The 23,562-nt window shown below is 43.9% G+C and overlaps 1 protein-coding gene across 12 annotated transcripts in view; it reads left to right on the top strand.

Moving 5' to 3' along the window:
- The window catches only part of LOC138299112 (zinc finger protein ZFP2-like), a 193,739-nt gene that overhangs the window by 98,655 nt on the left and 71,522 nt on the right, over window positions 1-23,562 (top strand). For 10 of the 12 annotated variants that reach the window (XR_011204712.1, XR_011204714.1, XM_069237204.1 and 7 more), the window contains 3 exons: window positions 5,059-5,169; window positions 7,861-7,953; window positions 9,377-9,490. Coding sequence is in view for 10 of the 12 variants with exons in the window: in XM_069237204.1 (XP_069093305.1) it covers window positions 5,059-5,169; window positions 7,861-7,953; window positions 9,377-9,490 (318 nt within the window). In the remaining 2 variants the exon portion in view is untranslated. The remainder of the gene's footprint in view (window positions 1-5,058; window positions 5,170-7,860; window positions 7,954-9,376; window positions 9,491-23,562) is intronic. The other 2 variants (XM_069237149.1, XM_069237167.1) reach the window with 1 other exon arrangement.

The following is a 23,562-nucleotide window of genomic DNA, read 5'->3' as shown; positions in this document are numbered from 1 at the left end:
CTGTCTCACTGAGGCTCTGCTAACCAGAACCTCAGTGGTTATGCTCTCTCTGCTTTCTAAATTGTCACTAACAGGCTAGTGACCAATTTCACGAATTCACATTGGCATACTGGAACACCCTTATAATCGCCTAGTATATGGTACTGAGGTACCCAGGGTATTGGGGTTCCAGGAGATCCCTATGGGCTGCAGCATTTCTTTTACCACCCATAGGGAGCTCTGACAATTCTTACACAGGCCTGCCACTGCAGCCTGAGTGAAATAACGTCCACGTTATTTCATAGCCATTTACCACTGCACTTAAGTAACTTATAAGTCACCTATATGTCTAACCTTCACCTGGTGAAGGTTGGGTGCTAAGTTACTTAGTGTGTGAGCACCCTGGCACGAGCCAAGGTGCCCCCACATCGTTCAGGGCAAATTCCCCGGACTTTGTGAGTGCGGGGACACCATTTCACACGTGCACTATACATAGGTCACTACCTATGTATAGCGTCACAATGGTAACTCCAAACATGGCCATGTAACATGTCTAAGATCATGGAATTGTCTGGCAATGGGGAGACAATTCCATGATCCCCGAGTCTCTAGCATAGACCTGGGTACTGCCAAACTGCCTTTCCCGGGGTTTCACTGCAGCTGCTGCTGCTGCCAACCCCTCAGACAGGTTTCTGCCCTCCTGGGGTCCAGCCAGGCCTGGCCCAGGAAGGCAGGACAAAGGACTTCCTCAGAGAGAGGGTGTTACACCCTCTCCCTTTGGAAAAAGGTGTCAGGGCTGGGGAGGAGTTGCCTCCCCCAGCCTCCGGAAATGCTTTGATGGGCACAGAAGGTGCCCATCTCTGCATAAGCCAGTCTACACCAGTTCAGGGATCCCCCAGCCCTGCTCTGGCGCGAAAATGGATAAAGGAAAGGGGAGTGACAACTCCCCTGACCTGCACCTCCCAGGGGAGGTGCCCAGAGCTCCTCCAGCGTGCCCCAGACCTCTGCCATCTTGGATTCAGAGGTGTGCTGGCACACTGGACTGCCCTCAGTGGCCAGCAGGTGACGTCAGAGACTCGTTCTGATAGGCTCTTACCTGTGTTACTAGCCTATCCTCCTTCCTAGGTAGCCAAACCTCCTTTTCTGGCTATTTAGGGTCTCTGCTTTGGGGAATTCTTCAGATACCGAATGCAAGAGCTCACCAGAGTTCCTCTGCATCTCTCTCTTCACCTTCTGCCAAAGGATCGACCACTGACTGCTCAGGACGCCTGCAAAACCGCAACAAAGTTGCAAGGACGACTACTGCAACCTTGTATCGCTTCATCCTGCCGGCTTTCTTGCCTGGTTCCTGGTGGTGCATGCTCTGGGGGTAGCCTGCCTCCTTCTTGCACCAGGAGCTCTGAAGAAATCTCCTGTGGGTCGACAGAATCTTCCCCCTGCAACCGCAGGCAACAAAAGACTGCATCACCGGTCCTCTGGGTCCCCTCTCAGCATGACGAGTGTGGTCCCTGGAACTCAGCAACTCTGTCCAAGCGACTCCCACAGTCCAGTGACTCTTCAGTCCAAGTTTGGTGGAGGTAAGACCTTGCCTCCCCACGCTAGACTGCATTGCTGGGTACCGCGTGATTTGCAGCTGCTCCGGCTCCTGTGCACTCTTCCAGGATTTCCTTTGTGCACAGCCAAGCCTGGGTCCCCAACACTCTAACCTGCAGTGCACAACCTTCTGAGTTGTCCTCCGGCGTCGTGGGACTCCCTTTTCTGACTTCGGGTGGACTCCGGTTCACTCCTCTTCCAAGTGCCTGTTCCGGTACTTCTGCGGGTGCTGTCTGCTTCTGTGAGGGCTCCCTGACTTGCTGGGCGCCCCCTCTGTCTCCTCATCTAAGTGGCGGCATCCTGGTCCCTCCTGGGCCCTCCTGGGCTACAGCAGAATCCAAAAACCCTAACCGCGGCCCTTGCAGCTAGCAAGGCTTGTTTGCGGTCTTTCTGCGTGGGAACACGTCTGCAAGCTTCTTCACGACGTGGGACATCCATCCTCCAAAGGAGAAGTTCCTAGTCCTCTTCGTTCTTACAGAAACCAAAGCTTCTTCCATCCGGTGGCAGCTTCTTTGCACCCTCAGCTGGCATTTCCTGGGCATCTGCCCACTCTCGACATTGTTGCGACTCTTGGACTTGGTCCCCTTGTTTCACAGGTACTCAGGTCCGGAAATCCACTGTTGTTGCTTTGCTGGTGTTGGTCTTCCTTGCAGAAACCCCCTATCACTACTTCTGTGCTCTCTGTGGGTTATAGGTGCACTTCACACCTACTTTTCAGGGTCTTAGGGTGGGCTATTTTTCTAACCCTCACTGTTTTCTTACAGTCCCAGCGACCCTCTACAAGTTCACATAGGTTTGGGGTCCACTCGAGGTTCGCATTCCACTTTTGGAGTATATGGTTTGTGTTGCCCTTATACCTATGTGCTCCTATTGCAATCTATTGTAACTTTACACTGCTTGCATTACTTCCTTTTGCTATTACTGCATATTTTTGGTATTGTGTACATATATCTTGTGTATATTTGGCATCCTCATACTGAGGGTACTCACTGAGATACTTTTGGCATATTGTCATAAAAATAAAGTACCTTTATTTTTAGTATATCTGCGTATTGTCTTTTCTTATGATATTCTGCTCTGCTATAGCTACCTTCTATCAGCCTAAGCTGCTAGAAACACCTCTTCTACACTAATAAGGGATAACTGGTCCTGGTACAGAGTGTAAGTACCCCTTGGTACCCACTACAAGCCAGGCCAGCCTCCTGCACTTGTGCAGTCGTTCCCTTCCATCCCAGGTTCCGAGAGACCACTTGCCAGATTCTGGCCACGGTTGCTGTTGGTCCCTTGTTCTGCAGGCCCTTGAATGGTCTGTAGAGTGCTCAGAGGCATCCGCCTGGCTGTTCTACTAGCTTTTCCATCCGGTAGGCCAGCGTATCAGGGTATCCAAAGACCCAGCCATTTATAATGGCCAGCTGCGCCCCCCAATAGTACTTTTGGATCGGTGGCAATACAATGCTGCCATCGTACCATCCATTTGTCAAATTGCATTGTGCTATATGGGCAGAACCACCAGCCCGTAGCAGAGCACTAATCTCAGTTTCTATGGTTCTAAATTATGATTTGTGCACCAGGTATGGTGTGTTTTGTAGAATACACTGAAACCATGGCATGGCTATCATTTTAGGTAGGGCAGCTTTGCCCAGAAGTGTCAGTGCAAGGGTCGTCTAGTGTTGGATGTCTCGTCATAGTCTCTCTGCGGGTAGGGGACTCAAGGTTTTTTTTTTTCTCGTAAAATAGGGTTTGGTTCATGGTGAGAAATATTCCTAGGTAACAAAAGCTCTCAGGAACAACCAGCTCAGCTGTGCATTTGCGGGGCACTACCAGCAGACGCCCATTTATTGTGTATATTTGGGATTTTTTCCAATTAATCGTGTATCCTATGTATTAGCCAAATGTGTGAAATATCTGCATTAACCTCCAGAGTGTCAATTCCGGGTCTGTCATATAAAGTAGGATGTTGTCTACATGTAGGGAGATTTCATATTCCCATTGTTCTGTCCAGTGTAGACCATGGACCAGTGGGTCTTGTCATATCCAAGCCGCTACTGGCTCTAATGCAAGCACGAATATCAGCGGCAACAAGGGACAGCCCTGCCGGGTACTATGTCCAAGTTGGAAGACTCGGGACACTCCTCCATTGACCCTCACCTGTGCCAGTGGATCTGTATAAAGAAGTTTGATCCATTAAAAAAACTGGACCCAAAGTCCATTTTGGCTAGCTCTTCAAACATATATGTCCATTCGACAGAATCAAATGCCCCCAGAATCTAAAGACCACTGAAATATTCCAGTTATGATTCAGTAAACTAACCATAACTTGCAATGCTCTCTTGCACTGCTTATAATCTCACATATTACATCACTCATGACATGTTATTGATGTCATTACTAATAACATCACTAATTGCATCATTGATGACTTTACTGATGACCTCATCTACAATACTACTGTTGGCAATAGTTTTGATTTTCTAAAAATGTGAATGGCAAATTTAGTTATTTATATTTCATGTAATATGAGTTTACCCTATTTTTACCAAAACAGGAGCTGCACTAATTCCTAAAATACATTGTGATTCATCTGGTTCAGGTACCTTGAACTTATTAGAAGCAGCAGCAGCCTGTCCCTAATGGTGGGGAGGCCACACCCCCTGCACTTATTTGGACATAAAGAGTGTCTGTCAAACGGAGCAAAAGTCAGCCTGCTAGACACACTTTATTTTCAGGTCATGCAGCCTGGAACTAGACATGTGCAAAATGCACAGCCTCCTGGCTGCCTAAGCTGAACTTTGCTGCGCTGAGGATGCCAAAGTCAGTGGGCGTGACTAACTCAGCTCAGCAAAGGACCTCGAGGACCTCGCCACGTGACAAGGGGGAGCCTCACTGATTTCCTTGAACCTGGGAGCTTCAGTTTTAAGCCCGAAAGTGCCCAGGCCGAGGGTGTGTCACTGGCACCTTTTCACTGAGGGGTGGGGTGAGCAGTCTTTCTGACCCCATCCGACTATGGGAGGAGATAGGGTCTGCTGCCTCCTCTTATTAGCTGACCTAGGGGAAGCAGCAGTCCCAACCCTCCTGGCACCTCCAAGACTTCCCTCCCCGAGAGCTACAGCAGGCAAGTGTGTTTAACTGACTGTTGCTTGCATGTATGAATGTATGTGTATTTGTGAATGAGTATTGTGAACAAGTGTGTGTGTATATGTGTATGTATGCACGTGAATGCATGTGTGTAAGTGAGTACATAGGTGTGTGGGGCCCCCTCCAAGTTGTACTTACCGATCACCACTGCTTATTAGCACCTCTCCACTGGAACTTCGAAGTAAATTCTCCCTTTGTGCAGTCAAGTGCACCTTAAACCCCAGCCTATTCTCAGGAACCTCCCCAATTGAATAATTTCTCTTCAACCGCTGGATTTTGTTTTCAACTTCCACCTCAAATACATATTTTTTTACATACTCTTATGAACGTAGTTCTTTCCTTTAATTACAGGGCAGGTGACGAAAGACGAAATTGTTACATGTAGCATTAAAGAAGAGGAAGGACACTACTCAAGGGTCCACAAACGCTTAGAGAGAAGCACGCACATCAGTAGTACCAAAGGTAATCAAACCATTATTTACTGATTTATAATCACAAGAATAAGACATCTGCTTGGAAGAATATTTCTTTCCGTTCATCATCCCATATGAAAGTTGGTCTTACATCAGAGTTGTTATTTCACAATGAGTCCCACTCGACCCCATCTCTACCTGTGTTCCTTTTACACCTCCTCCTACTTTGTTAACTTGCTCAGGTATTATGGGGCAGATTTATCGAGACTTTGCTCCACCGCAAGGTGATGGAAAGTCTTGAAAGGGTATTTGTTTTCTAGTGTAAAACTTTCTTGCACTGGAAAGTTGCTGTCTTTAAGCTCAAATAGTGCTTTGGCACTACTTTGCACCACTGTGAGTCCCGGGGGCATTTCATGGATGGTACTTAGTAATCACCCATCTTTTTGACGCAAAGCTATATGTACTATAATCCTCAGACTGGGCTTTGCATTAAAAACAAAATGCCTTTTTGAAGCAGGCGCAAAATTAGAGATATATTTTTATTTTTTCCAAATAATTCACGCATTGCATGCTTGCTCACCGTACAGTACACACTCAGTGATTTAAATGTTTTAAAAACTGTCAAGGCAAAGGATCTTAATAATGGAGGGGGATATTTCCAGTACAGAATTTATACTAGACATCACAGACAAACTTTTGCACTAGGGTGCAAAGGTTTGTGTGTAGCGCTCAGTAGCCTCTTTATCTGCCAGCGCAGGGAAGAGCAGAGCAGCAGGCCACATTTAGTAATCGTGGCTTGGTGGCTCTTTCCCCCTTGCACAACACAGCTCAGCAAAATTGGTTGCTGCACTGCGTTAAGCTTTATTATAGTAAATCCGCCTCTGTCTATCTAATTAGCATTCACAACATGACAATCCTGTTGTATAGTTATATTCAAACCTGCAAATACTATTGTACATTCATGGAGGTTTGGTACTTCTGGGTATTTTTTGTTTGCATGTGCTTGGACAAATATTTAGAACTTTAGATCAGACAGAAAGAGTAGAAAAGTCTAAAATATGTTTTCTTTTAGAGTCAGTATGCAGTTCAAGTTAAGTTATAAGGATTTATCCTGCAATGTATAATTTTCAAAATAAACATTAAGATTAAATACACACTTTGCTAGAACAGTTGAGTAAAGCACATGGGATCAGAGAGGTTCATACAGAGCATTCTCCACGAGTGAAGGAGAAAGGTTGCGATTAGCACACCATGCCAGAAGAAACAGCTTCCTTAAAAAGTAAAATTGTGTATATTAGATTAGCATCTATTCAGTATAGCTATTTTGAAAAGCAATATGCTGGACACAATTACATATAAAAGCACACAAATCAGGTAACATTGAAGCCTTGTGTTTTCCTTTTATCCTTCCTGATCCTGAATGCATGTGGCAATCTCGCAGGCCACATTATAGGTGCAGAGCAAAGGGAGAAGAGAGTAGAATCAGTAAACTTAAAATGTGCACAACGCTGAATTTGCGGCAGTGGTGACAGATGATGTGCACTAGCATTCAGTTTTGGTGACTTGGGCTTATTTTTAATCATCAGACTTTGACCCAGAGCAACAGAGAGAAGAAAGACAGGAAAAGGATTAAAGAAAGTGGAAAAGATAAGAAAACAGCGTCAAATTAAAAATCAGGAAAGCAAAAGGATGTGCAAGAGTAAGATACCAAAGCAAGAAGTGTAGGGTGCTGGAAGAAAGAGAGATGAGGTGGAATCTTAACCAGGCAATCTTAGTACCTGGCAGCTCTAGAATTCAGTAGCATCTCCTAAGAAAATGTTGGCCCTGTCACATTTTTTTTTTTTTTTTTTTTACAAATTGTGCACTGTACGTGCAAGAGTACAAGAAGATATTGACCCCCACTTCAGACAATTTCAGACAAATTCGTCCTTCCGCTGGGAGAGCAACATTCATCTCTGGAATGAGTTCTTCATTGTATCAGTAGGTAGACTACTGCGTTAGCTCCACACCACCCAGGAGGCTGGGGGGCGGCTCCAACCCATGCCCATTCGTCTTTTAACCAGCAGTAAGATTATGGCTGTAAATCTACATACAGGTTTAGAAATCTCATGTACAATCAATCAATCATAGCATTTGTAAAGCACACTACTCACCCATCAGGGTCTCAAGGCGCTGGAGGGGCGCATAAAGGGGGGCAATAAAGAGCCCGTGTAGCTCAATCTTCCCTGAAAAATCCACAAACTGTTGTGTCCAGAATTGCGTCACATCACATAAGAGAACCTCCATGCCAGGTACAGAAAGTCAGCTTCATGGTGCCAGAGTGTGCACAGCTTGCCTCCGTGTGGAACTGTGGGTTCCTAGGATTCGGTGTAGTGTAATAGACCATGTGTAAAAACTTGGAGTGAATTCCTTAATGCCAGCTGTCCATGGAAAGTGTCTGCCAGCTTCCCAGCCAGCCACCTCCTCTCATCTTACCCTGGCCTCTACTGGGATCTTGGGCTTGGCTCCCATTGACGCAGAGAAGCGTTTACAAACTCATTGTTTTTCTCAAAGAGCATCAATTGTATATGAAAGCTGTCAGCTCGGGGGACAAGGGGGTATGGGTGGGGAAGCGAGAAGCTCATAGTGGCATTCTTTCACCTAAGGGTATATGTTTTTCTATTTGCTAAAGAAAGCACAGCGTTGAACGTGATTTTTGCATGACTAAAGTATTTCCATTATTTGTTTTCTTTTGAACCAGCCACAGCTCCTTTGCTCAGAAAAGTATCAGAAGTAGGTTTTATGGATCACCTCTACACCGAAGGAGGAGAGAGTACAGCCAACCTGACTTCAGGTAGATTGCATGTATTACTGTGGTGTAAAATTGATGCACAGCTTCGATTCAATAGCAGGGAATCTCATCTCTGTAAATGTATTTACACCTTTAGATTTTTGTTCCTTGCAGCTTTTCCTTCTGATTAAAGGGATCAGGTACATCTCTGTAGCATGTCACGTCAATTCACTTTCTGCAGGGCTAGGAAGAAGGCATTACTAAACGCTAAACATTATAACATTTAATTTAAGTTGCTTGAATGTAATCCTTGTCCCTAAGTGACTGGTAAAGAATGCCTGTGTAACCACTTTACACCCTCATTAGTAAATGTTAGATATTGATTTAAAAGCAACATCAGCCACGTCATGACAAAACCTACCTGGGGTTTCGTAGTATCCATATGTTCATGATAGGGGGCTATTCTTCATACCTTACAGTGTGCAGTACGTCTGCCATTAAAGCTGAGAAGTGCTGCCCTTTCTTCAAAGAGGCAGAGAAAAGAAAAAAGGACTAATTAATTTACATTTGAATAGAAGTCTGATATCTTACAGAAGTTCCACGTTTGAGTTTTGAAGCGAGAGTAGAAACCAATCCTGTCCTCTGCTTAGTTGAGTTACAAATATCTATGTGGGTTATTTTCTAGGATTGACAGGAGCCTATCTTTTGAGCTTAGTTTAAATACATGCGTTCTTGTGTTGGTACATAATTAGAAATGCACAGTGAGTGACTCAACACACAGGTTATTTTAACCCCCTAATAGAGAAGTGCTATCTACCTTATGCCTGGGGGGCTCTTTCTAACAGCAGATACATCCTATGATAAATTCCTTTCAAACATATTTCTATGGCGGTCACATTTCCCCTGCAACCTTGTCAACTCCAGACCACGCCCTTTGATGTAGTTGTACATTTAGATCAGCTCTCCTCTTTCATCGCATCTGGTAACACCTGTAAATTGAACATCTGCAGGGTAATCTGCTATTCTATAAGGACCTGACAAGTCACAGTGAGGGACTTTGAGAAAAATGTGCAACATCTCAAGGTCCCCAACACCTTGTAACAACAACATCAATCTCAGTCCATATATAAGACAATCTGGTTGTCTTTAAGGTATATTCATAACCCCCACTTTTATTTCCGGAACAGGAGGCTCTTGTCGGCATTGTATTGGATTATGTGATCGCCCCTTGATATACGTATGACCGTTATAAAGAAAACAAGTTGGCAGGTTTCTCCATAAGGGTCTCAAACCTGGGTGCAGTATTTTGGTAAACCTGCCAAATGATATCTGGGCCTTGTTCGTTCCTGACACTTCTGGATCAGAGCTTTTAATATACCATTGATTAGTCTCTCTTGCTGATTTTATTTTGGTAATTGCAGACAGGCCTCCACGAGGCATTTATGTTTGTGTACGAAAACTTACATAGATCCATTTCTTATTGTAGCTGAACAGGCAGTTGCTCTGCCAGCTGGCTCGTTCAACATTAAGGACGAGGGAAATGCTGATTCCATGAACCACCAGGACTCGGAGAGAAATGAAAACCTCAGTAATCCTGCAGGTGAGTAGATTATGTACCGTTTAAAGGCATCTTAATTTTCTCCTAATCCTTTAATTAAAAGAGTGTTCTTTGTAAAAATAAATCTGTAATTGTCAGAGTTCTGTTGTTTAACTCCATCTAGTGACTGGATGAAATAAAAGAATCCCGAGCTCTGCTCTCTGTTCTCTTTTACTCATCTATGTCTCATTGTACATAAACAGCCATTTGGGTGATATTGTCCATATTATTGTTGTAATAATTTTCATTGTCTGTCTTTCAAATGCACAATAGCCACGCATATTCTGTCATAACAAGTATAGCTCGCATATCCTACTACATTAAAGTACATTTGGATTTGTCAACTGTTCGATCCCATTCTCCAACAAGATCCTACATGCCAATGAGTGGGTGAAGAAAGAGAAAGGGCTGACTGTCACAGACAAAATCTGAACTCATGTACATGCCCACATCTACATGCCCTTTCCATCCACAGGATCCCGAAAAAAATACTTAATATGCCAGACATGTTAATCATGCTGAAATATATAGACCTATCATAGACATAATGACCCCTCAGTCACCATGTCTGAACAGACAGTTCGGCAAAAAGACATATCCTCGTGCTTATTATTTTGTGCCGCTTAACTAATCTGCACAAAATTGGGCACTTGCTTGGTGTATCTATCAAAATTTTGCATGCCAGGTTTACTCAGAATAGTGCCGTAGGGTGGTGTGCTGTTTATCCCTTTAGAAGTTTCCAAGGTATTTATCATTCAAAAGCTGTCTGGCAAGCTTTAAGGTTAATCAGAAAACAGCTTTTGATTATTTTGCCTGTTAATTCCACAAAGGATTTGATGATACTGGGTGTCCGACTAATATAGCAGGCAGCAAAAGATTGACTGTCTTCTTCCAAAGTAGGTATAAGAGTACTGATGTAGCATCTTCTGACCCCAGGTTATGGGTTCAGTTGTTCCCAACGTGGCAGATAGTGCCCCAAAAAATAAGAGTCTGCATTGCTCGTGCAGGATTGGCCGAGTCAATTTCAGGTACAAGGATCTGTGATTTCATACACAGATCTACAAAAATTTTGAAAATGGCTATTTTTTCATATCTTAAAAAAAGAATGAAAACTAAAAAAATACAGTTCAAACATTCATGGTTAAGAATGTAGGGAGTGAGCACTGTGGACACTGGGCTGACACACTGATCACAGAGCCAGCTGTTCAGGGCCAAAGGCAGTGTGCAGCTGGTTTGATGGGACCGGGACAGGCCCTGGTTGAAGGCCTGTTCCAGCACCCGTTAACTACTGCACACAGCTGATACACTTACACAGCATCTTCAGTGGCAACGAGATTGATGCGGGCTCTGGCACCAGGATGTGCACAGTGTGGGTTGGTTACATAGAATGTAGATGTAGTCAGAAAAACAAAATCATTGGAAAAACTTTGACTTAGTTATAGTTTCTTCTACTTATAAAAATTAATGTATGTTTACAAAATATCAGAAATCCCCGAAAAAAACAGTTCGTATGAAATTATCATTATGAAATAAAACCGAAACCCCTGGAAATTAGCAACTTTACCATAACTCATAAAGCATTAAGGGCCATATGTACTAACACATTTCCCCATAGACACAGAATGGGTAAAACCCTTTGGTACATCTGGCCCTTGATACCTTAAGGCATCCAAATGGCTTAAGACCCATACGTACAAAATTCCTTTTTTGCGATTCCCAAATAGCGACTACATAGAAATCGCTTTTTGGGCATCACAAAACGGATTGTATGTAATTAGCGATTTCCTAATAGCGATTCTTACGGAGTCGTAATCGCTATTAAGAAATCGCACATTAGGAAATCACTAAATTGCAATTTCCTAATAGGAATTCACAAAATGTACACATATGGGCCAGAGTGCCTTCAGTGACACAAAGGGGGTGATTCTAATTCTGGCGGGCGGCGGAGGCCGGCCGCCAGAATTCCGCCCCCATAATACCGCTCCGCGGTCAGAAGACCGCGGAGGGTATTAGGAGTTTTTCCCTGGGCTGGCGGGCGGTCTCCAAAAGACCGCCCGCCAGCCCAGGGAAAAACTCCCTTCCCACGAGGATGCCGGCTCGTAATCGAGCCGGCGGAGTGGGAAGGTGCGACGGGTGCAGTAGCACCCGTCGCGTATTTCAGTGTCTGCAAGGCAGACACTGAAATACCTTGCGGGGCCCTCTTACGGGGGCCCCTGCCGTGCCCATGCCATTGGCATGGGCACGGCAGGGGCCCCCAGGGGCCCCGCGACCCCCCCTACCGCCATCCTGTTCATGGCGGCTTTCCCGCCATGAACAGGATGGCGGTAGGGGGGGTCAGAATCCTCATGGCTGCGGAGCGCGCTCCGCAGCCATGGAGGATTCAAACGAGCAGCGGAAAGTCGGCGGGAGACCGCTGACTTTCCGCTTCTGACCGCGGCTGAACCGCCGCGGTCAGAATGCTCGTTGGAGCACCGCCAGCCTGTTGGCGGTGCTCCCGTGGTCGGTGGCCCTGGCGGCCACCGGCCGCCAGGGTCAGAATGACCCCCAAAATGTCTACTCACTGACTCACTTACTGATTAGTCTGAGACAGGGCAGCATCTCGCCAGCCTAAACCTTCTACAACTGCCCAGAGTTTACCTTTTTTTAAAACAATAATAAATGCTGTTAAATTTACAGCGCCATGTATATTGGTATTTAAAGAAAAGTTTATTATGTCATACAAAGCTCATAAATGTTTTTCCCTATAATGTTAAAACTTTTATTTCAAGTTCTAAAATCAGAATTCACCTGAAATAAGAACAGAAACATATAACACATATGTGATAATATGTTCCAAGGAAGTAGTGAGGTCACCTCCTGCGCTGGCTTGAGTGTAAATGTCCCCCAGTGTGACTTCCCAGCTGGAGGGAAGCTTGCCACAGAGACCAGTGGAATCAAATGCTGGCAGCATGGCAGGTGTCCTTCTAAGCTCAGAGCTCATCTGCAATGCTGCAATCTCCCAATGCTTTGCTGACAGGAGCAACACCGTGAAGGACAGCAACGACCAGGCTTTGCCAGCTCCTTCTCTCGTCTACCAGAGGCCCTGGCACAGCCCTGACCCTCTGCCTCAGAAGTCTGTGACACCCCTCAGGCCATGGGGTCACCATCGAAACATGCTTATTACTGCAGACAGGGCTCTGCATGAAAACCTATGGGTGGTTGTGCTGATCCATCCAGTAATGCCCGCTCCGGCCTCTAAGACACTGAGATACAATGTAGCACAATGAGGTTTCCCGTTCAAAAGACCTTTTGTAATACCCTTGACAGACTATTCATTGCTTTGTGCCAATTTGCACCGGTGTGAAGCTTTAGTAAATCTTGGCCTCATTGTTTCTTCTCAACAGTCACTCGCCCATTCATTCACCAGTGTATTAACTCACTCATTCATTTAGCCCTGTGTCCATTCATCCATACATCTGTCTAGCATTTGCCTAAACCCCTAACGGCTACAAGATGGCACACTGAAACCGCACCACCAAACATGACGGAAGCGTCAAAATCATCCATAAAGAAACAATCGATGTATCACCACCAAGGATAATACTACACTGTCCATGGAACACCTCAGTTTCCAAATCCAAACCGATGACAGAATGACCATCAGAGGCACCCTTGCCTAAAGGCCTCCAGATCAGTTTCTTGGATGCCATCACCAACTTCATCACCCCACTAGCCATCAAGTCCAAGCACTGCTTCTTCCTCGAAGACCTCTACTTCCATCTGTATGAACCCACGGAGACTAACTCCACCAACCTCCTGGAACGCATGACCAACATTGGCCTGACCCAGCTGGTCACTGACAGCAGGACACACACTGGACCCAATTTTCATGGCCAGTGACAAAGTCAAATACAGCCATGCCACAGAATTCACCTGTACCGACCACTCCATCCTCCACTTCACCATCGCAGGATCACCAAGCGCCACCAACAGACCCCTCCCCCCAAGTGCTCCTTTTCACAGCTGGAACAAAGTAACACAGACCCAATGGATGGACACCCTCAACAACACCCAGCCCTACCCCATAACCAACCTGCAACAAGCATTCTAGAACTTCACCACCTATATCACCAACACCCTTGACCAAGTCGCCCCATTAAACAAGCTTTGACCCACAGAGCCACCCAACAAGCCAGCTGGTACATGCCAGAACTTAGGACAATGAAATGCAGCTCAAGACTATTGGAGGGAAGATTGCGCACCAGCAGAGAAACCGCAGAGTGAGCCACTTTCAAGTTCACTCTAAACAAATACCGCCAGCAGCTTAAAGATGCAAAAAAAAGACACCCTGACAAAGCGCATTGAAGCAAGTGCTAAACACACCAAGGAACTCTTCAGCAATATTAGATTGGATGTAGGATACTGCTTTGCTAGCCGAATAGTGTGTTTTTAAATGGATAATGTTGTATGACAGAATCACGCTGCCATTACAAAGTAAGTCTTTACCATGACTATGCTTTTTCATGCATGCCTGTACAACGAAAATGTGACTTTTGTTTTACAAGTAAGTGTAAACCCTTTCTGTATATACGCTTATGCCTTCAACATGCATACCTTTACAACGAAAAACTATGATAATGGAAGTATCTTACAGGTAAGTATAAATGCTTTTCATATATGTGTGTGTATATGTATATATAATAATAATAATGTATATAAGTATTTTTATACCCACCCAAAAACCAATACCCACCCAAAACAATTAAAATATCCTTACAAACAAAAATCACGCACCCACCCTAAATCCTAAAAACACCCTTGCCCTATCATATATATATACATATATATATATATATATAAGTCCCGGAATGTGAGTGCTTGACACAGCGGTCCTGGACGGGCCCCGAGATGCCCAAAATATCCTTTATCACTCCCTTGTCATATCAGGAGAACCAGGACACCTCCGGAGTGAAAAAGTGATTTATTTCAGCAAAAGAATCCAACGTGTTTCGGCACCAGCCTTTGTCATGGATAGATTGTTGCTATAGTGCTACAAACAAATAACCCAGATTCATCATAAACATAAAAAACGGACAAAACCACAATTCACACTTCATTGTGATTATACTGTGGAGGCCATCTTAAGATGTTCAATTTTGGCATAAAGTCAACAGTAGTTAATGCAATAATCATCTGCCAATGAGTTATAAATTATAAATTAGAGTAGTTACTAATATTCATTTGCAAAAAAAATCAGATAATACCTTGTACACAAAATATAAGAGTACTCTTTATATCATTAAGTTATATGTTTTTGAACCATATTTAAAAATACCTTAAAAAATATTTGTATACCCAAAATACCTTATTAAATATTTTTAAAAATATTTTTATCAGGTTCAATAGCTCCCAAGTGGGAATACGTATTAGAAAGAGCTCTTATACACAAGGAATTCATAATTAATTACAAAAGGGAATTCTATTATTTCTGACGTCGTTCACAATTCTTATTGCCATTTTTACATACAAAATTTAATATTCATCTCACCCAAGTGGGTAGGCAACAAAACCTACTCTATTATTCAGAAAACTCCATAGCAGACACCAAATAACATAAATATATCAAATGCCATTATGTCCTTATAGCTCTCAAATATCATTCTCCTAAAACAGCCACCATACTCCCACTAAATTCATCACACTAAATAATATTTAACCCAGATCGATACTCAACTCTTCACTAGAATTCAACCCTACAGGTTCCAATGCCTCAAAATCTATTATATATCTTGACTCAATAATACGCAATAATCGCTCTCTATTGCCGCCCCTTTTACTCATCTTCACCTGGTTGATAACTACAAATTTCAACAGATTTTCATTGCCGAAATGTTGATTGTAGAAGTGTCTAGCTACCGGATAGTTTTTGTCATAGTTCTTAATAGCTCGTCTATGTTCAAAAACTCTCTTCTTAGCACTATGAATCGTACTACCCACATACAACTTGTCACATGGGCAAATCAAGCAATAAACACAATATGTTGTGTTGCAGTCAAAACTTCCTCTGATCTCAAAACTTTCTATTCTTCCTGGAATTTTCAATTTCTTACAACTCTCACTGGTTTTGCACGCTTTACATTTCATACAGCAGGCAAAGTCTCCTCCTGATTTGTTTTCTCTATTCCCTTTAGATCTTTTATCATTACAACATAGATCGTCTTTCAGAGACCTATTTCTCCTAAACGTAATTTGGGGAGTGTCATTGATCCAATTGCTCAAAGCTGGATCAGTTTGTAAAATATGCCAACTCTTATTCAGAATAGAACGTACTCTATATGATTGATCACTGAAGGTTGTGATAAATCTAATCGAATCATTGTCCTCCTTCTGGCCTTTACTCCTCCCATATAGGACATCGTCTCTGTTCAAACTCTCCACTTTCTGTCTAGCTTGCTCTATAACTTTAGCTCCATACCCCCTGTCCTTAAATCTTGCACACATCACTGAACATTCTTTCTGAAAATCTGCTAGTTCACTGCAGTTCCTCTGTGCTCTTAATAGTTCCCCAAAGGGGATACTCTGTATCAAAGTCGCCAGATGGGCACTACGAGCATATAACAAGCAATTTCCAGCTGTTGTTTTTCCTGTGCAGTTTGGACACTAATCTCTTGTTTCTTACAGAGATTTCCACATCTAGGAACTCAATGCGACTAAGGTCCAAATGTTCAGTGAATCTCAAGTTGAACTCATTGTCATTCAAATCCCGCACAAATCGCATGGCTGATCTCTCATCACCCCTCCAAATTACAAAAATATAATCAATAAAGAGACACCATAGAACCACATTAGTATCAAACTGAGCAATCGTCTCTGACACCTGTTCCTCCCACCAGCCCATAAACAAATTTGCATAGCTAGGAGCCCATATAATATATATATTCATATATACATTAATATATTCACTTAAAAAAAACAAAGGTTACAGGGACGTTATAGTTGGTTCACATTTTATTTGCCCAAAACAATATAAATTCTGTAGTTATAGTTATTGTTATCTCAAGTAACTAACTCGTGCCCTAAGGTAACTATAAATTGTGCTCTCACCATTCACTGCTAATTACCCCATATATTACATCACTCATAACATCTTCTGTGACATCATTGATAATATCACTGCACCATTTACAGTAAAATTATTGATGAGAAAACTGTCCATGGCGGGTGCTCAAGTTATAGTTACCGTAGGGCACAGGCTATAGTTACTTGAGCTAACCATATCTATAACTACTGAATTTCTATGGTTTGAACGTTTAAAATGAGATCCTAACTATAATGTCTCTGTAGCCTTTGTTTTTTTAGGTGACAATATATATATATTTTGAATGTGAATATATATATATTCACTTAAAAAACAAAGATTGCAGAGACATTATAGTTAGGCTCATATTTTAAATGAACCAAACCATAGAAATTCACCTGTTAAAGTTAGAGTTATCTGAGGTAGCTATAACTCATGCCCTAAGGTAACTATTACTTGAGCCTCGCCGGACCCCGGGCGGTGGTGGTCCGCAGGGCCATCTATGGGTCAATGAGGAGGGCCGCACACCCCACCCCCACCAACCTATTTAGCCCCGGGGCTGTGCGAGGGCCGGTGGCCCCACCACTTTTCTTCACAGATTGTACCCCAGGGAGGTGGTCGTCTCTGGGGCGGTAGAAGGGGCAGTCAGCCCCCTCCCACGTGTCATTACACATTTTGAACCAGGGAAGTGGCGGTCTCCAGGGGGCGGGGGCAGGGCGGTGGGTTGTTGGGGTGCCTTGCGGTCCATTTTAAATTGTGCCCCGGGAGCTGGCGGTCCCCGGGGCTATGAGGGGGCTGGGCTGCCCCCACACGTCATTACAAATTGTGTCCAGGGGAGGTGGCGGGGGGTGCAGGCAGTCTCACAAATGTCATTTTAAATTGTGCCCCGGGGAAGTGGTGGCCCCCGGGGCTGGGTGGCCCCCAGCATGTGACTAAACTTTAGCCCCGGGGAGGTGGTGGTCCCTGGGAGGGAGGGGGGTTAGACAACCCTCCTGCATTTCATTATAATTTGTACCCTGGGGAGGTGGCGGTCCCCAGGGCAGCAATTCCGATCTGAGCAGGTGATCGGGAGGGTTTGCGGAGCCTTTGCGGCCATATATATACAAATTTGGATTTCCATTAATTTCTCAAAAACTACTGAATGGATTTACACTAAATAACAATAAGGGTGCTTTCTGGACCAAGAGCTAACTTTCTGCTTTTTGGTGTAATTCTGTCCAGTGGTTCGGGCTCTATTCCTCTTCAAAATCCCTATGGAAAAATGCATGGGGAAAAAGTGTTTTGGGACCTCCCATTTTTCTCGCCCCCTACTTGACGGATCACCCCAAAACTTTCCAGACGGACGCTGAAGTGAGCATTGTATTTTGGGGGAAAATGTTGTGAAGATTCATCAAATGGTGCCCAAGTTATTAGCACAACAAAAAACGTTTTATGTATTGAAACTAGGTCCTTACTGTAACTACCTAGTGGCGAGCGCCGCCAGGTAGGTTACAGGGACATTATAGATAGATTCCAAATTTACTTGGACAAAACTATAGAAATTCAGCAGTTAGAGTTCTTTCAAGTAACTATAACTTGCGCCCTAAGGTAACTATAACTCGCAACCTTGCCATAGACAAATACCCCAAAACAGTACCCTTTCCAGCAAAGCACTAGTTAATGCCATCCATGCCAAGCTGTAAAACGACAAAGGCCTTTTACCACTCCAGGCACAGTATTACAGTTTTACATTGGTAAAATACTCTCCATGCTAAAATGAAATGAATAAATGGAACCATAAAAGCAACCCCTTAGACGTGTTTTGCTGTCATTATAGCTCTTCAGAGTAGTTCAGCTTTTTCTGGACACAAAGGAACAACCAGGTTAAGTCAAAACAATACCCTTTCAGGCATAGATGTGGCATAAATTATGCAAAAAAATAAACAGAGAACTCCCAGTAGTCCTAAGTTTAAGTGGAGAGGAGCTCTGAGATAGAGCACCCTTCAGCACCAGCGACACTCTGAATCAGCTTTTTTTTAAAAAAATTTTTTTTTAGAGCTGAGCACTGTGCTAATCCTATGCTTACAAATTCTATAAAACAGACATTTGAGGTGAGCAGATTCAGAGGGTCGCTGGTGTTAAAGGGTGCTCGATATAAGAGCTGCTCTCCACCTAAACTTGGCAACTACCCAGAGTTCTCTGCTACTTTTTTTCATTTGAACATAAGTGTGTGTTTATCCTTATACACAGAAGCGTAAACCCATATGCATACACACATATATATATAGACAACCTCGTCCACATACCGAAGCATTCACATTTTTGTCATGTTTAAATATAAATGCAGTTTAATTATTTGTTTATTTATTTTTAAATATTATTAATAAGAAAATAAATGACTAGTTTAAGGGACTTATCTATGGTTATATTTACATACTCTGATGCACATGTACTATCATAAAAAGAATCATAAACCGATATACATACACTCATGTACGCAAGATTGCTCATTTACTATGCTGCTGTCCTGAATTTTTATCTGAACAATGCACCTTACTTCAAACAATGTTTCTGAAAAACAGCATTACAACTTGCAGAAGCAGATTAGCACTTTGTTTCATCGCCAGCTACATAACGGAACTTGCTTGGTGTGGCAGATTTATAAATATAGTTAGCAATAAAATTACAGTTTTGCAGACTTATTCAAAACTTATTAGGGCGGTAACACAATAGTAATTTTGGCTATTTTAATGAATTAATGTTTATTTTTCTCTTTTAGACATAATCCTCTTTCATTGGGTTGTATGTACTTATTGTAAGAGTTTTAAATAATTGAACCAACACTTACATACATGCTAACTAAATGTTACAACATACATACATATGTAATGCATAAACATAGCAGATTAATTTGTGAATATATAATCTTATGTCCTTATACAAAGCATGATCTCATGTACAAATGTCTATATGTGCATACCCAGACGTGTGTGTGTGTATATATATATATATGTACATATATATGTTCGATGGCATGTGTAGCTGCAGATACACATGCTTTGCACATCCCGCCATCTAGTGTTGGGCTCGGAGTGTTACAAGTTGTTTTTCTTCTAAGAAGTCTTTTCGAGTCACGAGATCGAGGGACTCCTCCCCTTTCGGCTCCATTGCGCATGGGCGTCGACTCCATCTTAGATTGTTTTCTTTCCGCCATTGGGTTTGGACGTGTTCCTTTTCGCTCCGCGTTTCGGTTCGGAAAGATAGTTAGAATCTCGGAAAATTTGACGGTATTGTTTGCGTTCGGTTTCGGGTTAGTTACAACAGATCGACACCTAATTTTGAAGAGCTCCGGTGGCCCTTCGGGGTTTTCGATCCATCGGGGCCTGGTCGGCCCGACCATGTGTCTCTTCAAGGCTAATGGAACGGACCCCATTCCGCTTATGCCCCAAATGCCACAACAAGTATCCTTATACAGATCAGCATCTGGTCTGTAACTTGTGTTTGTCTCCAGAACACAAAGAAGATACTTGTGAAGCCTGTCGACCGTTTCGGTCGAGGAAGACATTAAGAGACCGAAGAGCAAGAAGACTACAGATGGCGTCGGCGGCGACAGGACAAAAACCCTTGGAGGAGGAAGAAGAAACCTTCTCCATTGAGGATTCGGACTCGGACAAGGTCGATCCCGAACAGACGCCGAAAACCGTGAGTAAGACGTCGACACACAAAACTCACGGAAAGACCACTAAAGCCCAGGGGACGCCACCGCCAGCAGGCCATGGCTTACCCTGAAAAATAGGTGACCGATCATCGGCACCGAAAAAGGGCACGCATGGGTCGAGATACCGGCACAGAGCAGACTCGACCCCGAGACAGTGGGTCAGAGCAAGTTCGGCACCGAGAGGGCGGCACCGAAACGAGTAGGCACCGAGAGACAAGAACGCCGAAAATTTAAAAAGTGTCGTCGGAGCCGAAAAAGACTGCCGAAAAAGTTTCCAGTCCGAAACATCCGGCCTCGGAACCGAAAACAAGTTCCTACACAGAGGAACAGGGACTGTCCTCACAAATGCAAGGACATAGGTTCGGACAAGAACTAGAGTCAATGGAGCCAGACTACACTCAGAGAAGGCTCCACATCCAAAAGGACACAGGGAAGATAAGTACTCTTCTCCCAATTAGGATGAAAAGAAGACTTGCCTTTCAAGAAAAAGACAAGCAGCCACAGGCAAAGGTGGCAAGACAAGTAACACCGCCACCATCTCCACCACGCTCAACGCACACATCACCGGTAGCCACTCCACCACTGATGCAGTCCCCAACTCATACTGGAAAGAGTCAGGATGATCCCGACGCATGGGATCTTTATGATGCACCAGTATCAGATAACAGCCCAGACTGTTATCCAGCTAGACCGTCGCCACCTGAGGACAGTACAGCCTACACACAGGTGGTGTCAAGAGCAGCGGCGTTTCATAATGTAACCCTGCATGCAGAGCCTATTGAGGATGACTTTTTATTTAACACACTATTCTCCACACATAGCCAATACCAAAGTCTCCCATACACACACGTACGAACGCACATATGCTGGTACTGCCTATACAAAGCCTAAACCTATATACTTGCCTATTCAAACCCTAATCCCAAATTGTTGAATGTATGTATGTGCACACAGCAATAGTTAAATATCCAGACACTAATATTTATGTAAAATGCACAAAAATACATACAATGCCTTATACATAACAGATTTATTTATGTATTTTTTAATATAGACATAGATACATATAAATACAGATGTGTGTTTGTGGTTTTATATACAGTAGGTAGTTATAGTTAGGAACAACATTTACCATAAACAAAGTGTTTTTTACGTTGCTAATAACTTAGGCGGCGTTTGACAAATCTTGACAAAACATTTTCAAAACTTGTATGCTAATTAGTTCCGCTGTTATCTGGAAAGTTTTGGGGTGATTCGTCAGGCGCAGTCTGAGAAAAAAGCAGGGTGCCAGAACACCTTTGACCCATGCAGTATCTATGGAGGTTTTGCAATTTTTGAACATGACTATAGCCCGAACCGCTGAACAGATTTACACCAAATGTGGCAGAAAGCTGGATCTTGGTCCCGAAAGGTCTCTTTATGTTATTTGGTGCAAACCTGTTCAGTACTTTCGGACTTATTAAAGGAAAAATATAAAGTTATCTAGGGAAACGGATCCTTCACAGATATGCGGGTACCTGAAGGCAGTGTGCGGTATCCCGCGCCTGACTGCCTGACCTTCTGCTAGGTTGTGCTTCAGCAACCTCTCACCCCTTGTCTCGGTCCTCTGACCTTTACTTCTGGGCCAGTGGGAATCTGCAACATTTTTATGCTCTCTCCTGCTGTCTTTCTTTGACACCTCATCTTGTAAGTGCCTCTTTTGCCTCTGTCCCCTTTCTGTGCTACTTTCTGCCCCCTCCGTCTCTCTTTGTACATCTACCCTTTTTTTCTCTGCTGCTTTTTGTGCCTCTCTTGCCCTCATTTGCTGCCACTCCTACCTCGTACTGTGCTGCTTTTGCTATTCTGCTCTTTGCTTTCTTTGCTCTTTTGCTGTATGTACTCTCTTGCTCTCATTGCCCTTTTGCTTGTTTTTTATTTTGTCCTCCCTTTGTTTGCTCCACTGCACTTCCCTGCCTTTTCCGCTTTGGTGGACTTCAGGAATGTTAGCCCCATTCACTACACACTCCTCCCCAAGGCCTTTCTAATGGCGGCTGCTGCAGGGATGTATGTAGCTAGTGCTCCAAAGGCATACTTAAGGCGATCCCGCCGGTGCCCTTTTTGCATTGGTCACGCCTAGACCACACCTTGACTGTGCCTAGCGCAATAACCCCTGGCCCACCAACCACTCACCACAGCTTCAGGCTCTACTTCATGCCACCCTTCACCCTCAACCCTGGGCACCCATCCCCACACTGTGCTCCAGCCTCCCACATCTGGATGGAAGTCTCCTTCTGTTGCTACTTCATCACCACGACTTGCTCCAATAACCGCACACCCAGCCACACTAACCCCTCTGCCGTCCCACAGATTACACCTCCCACCCATATTTGCATGCTCCTCAAACCCTGATCCCTCTTCAAACATGCCTGATCTTCGATGTCCATCAAGGCTGCAGTCTGACTGCTACTGTGTTCAGCATCTATAGGGCCCCCCCTTACAAGCACCATCGGCTCTGACAAATTTACCATCATCTTCTGCACCAACAATCCACAGCCTATCCTCTACCTTTCAGAAAAGTCTCTAATCAGCCAAGCCAACTTATCCTGCTGCATGTCCTCGGTAGACGAATGGACAAGCAGGAACCGCCTCAAACTTATTGCCAATAAAACCAAAGTAGTGGTTTTCTCAAAGTTACATCTCTCTGGCCGTGGCTTGGGAGCCACTCAAACTTGAAATAACTCCCCGTCCCTCCAACACCACCAGGAAGATGTGCATTGTGATTGACAGCCAAATTTCTGTGTCCATTCAGGCAAAAGAGGCTGCTTCTACTTGCTTCCACATCCGTGAACTGCTCAAACAAATCTTCAGTTGGCTGTATTTGGCCACTCGCAGATCCATCAAGAAAGCCCTTGTCACTGGCAGGCTCAACTACAGCATTGCCCTCTATGTAAGCATCACAACCCAGCTCACCAGAAGACTTCCAAGTAGTTGCACACAGTAGAGCACAGTTGCTAGACTGGTACTCAACTTCCCCGCTGTGCCCACATCTTCAAACATCTTCACTGTGTCCGTATCTACAAGTGCTCCCTATTCAAACTTCTTGTACAAAGCTTTAGAAAACCAAGCATCCTGTTTTACAGCCCATTCAGACACATCAACTAGCCTACTTCTTGCCCTATTCTCCTGCATATTTTGAGCCAAAGCAGGAGGCAGCGCCTTCTCCTCATTTCTTCCAAAGAAGTATAAACCCACATACAGACACATATGTGCATACTCATTACAATGTTTCAGTACATGGCCATATATAAATGTGCATATGTATATGTTGTATATACCTGTCTG

The sequence above is a fragment of the Pleurodeles waltl genome, chromosome 1_2 (genome assembly GCF_031143425.1).
Source record: "Pleurodeles waltl isolate 20211129_DDA chromosome 1_2, aPleWal1.hap1.20221129, whole genome shotgun sequence".
In the NCBI taxonomy this organism is placed as follows: domain Eukaryota; kingdom Metazoa; phylum Chordata; class Amphibia; order Caudata; family Salamandridae; genus Pleurodeles; species Pleurodeles waltl.
This window is presented reverse-complemented; position numbering and strand designations above follow the sequence as displayed.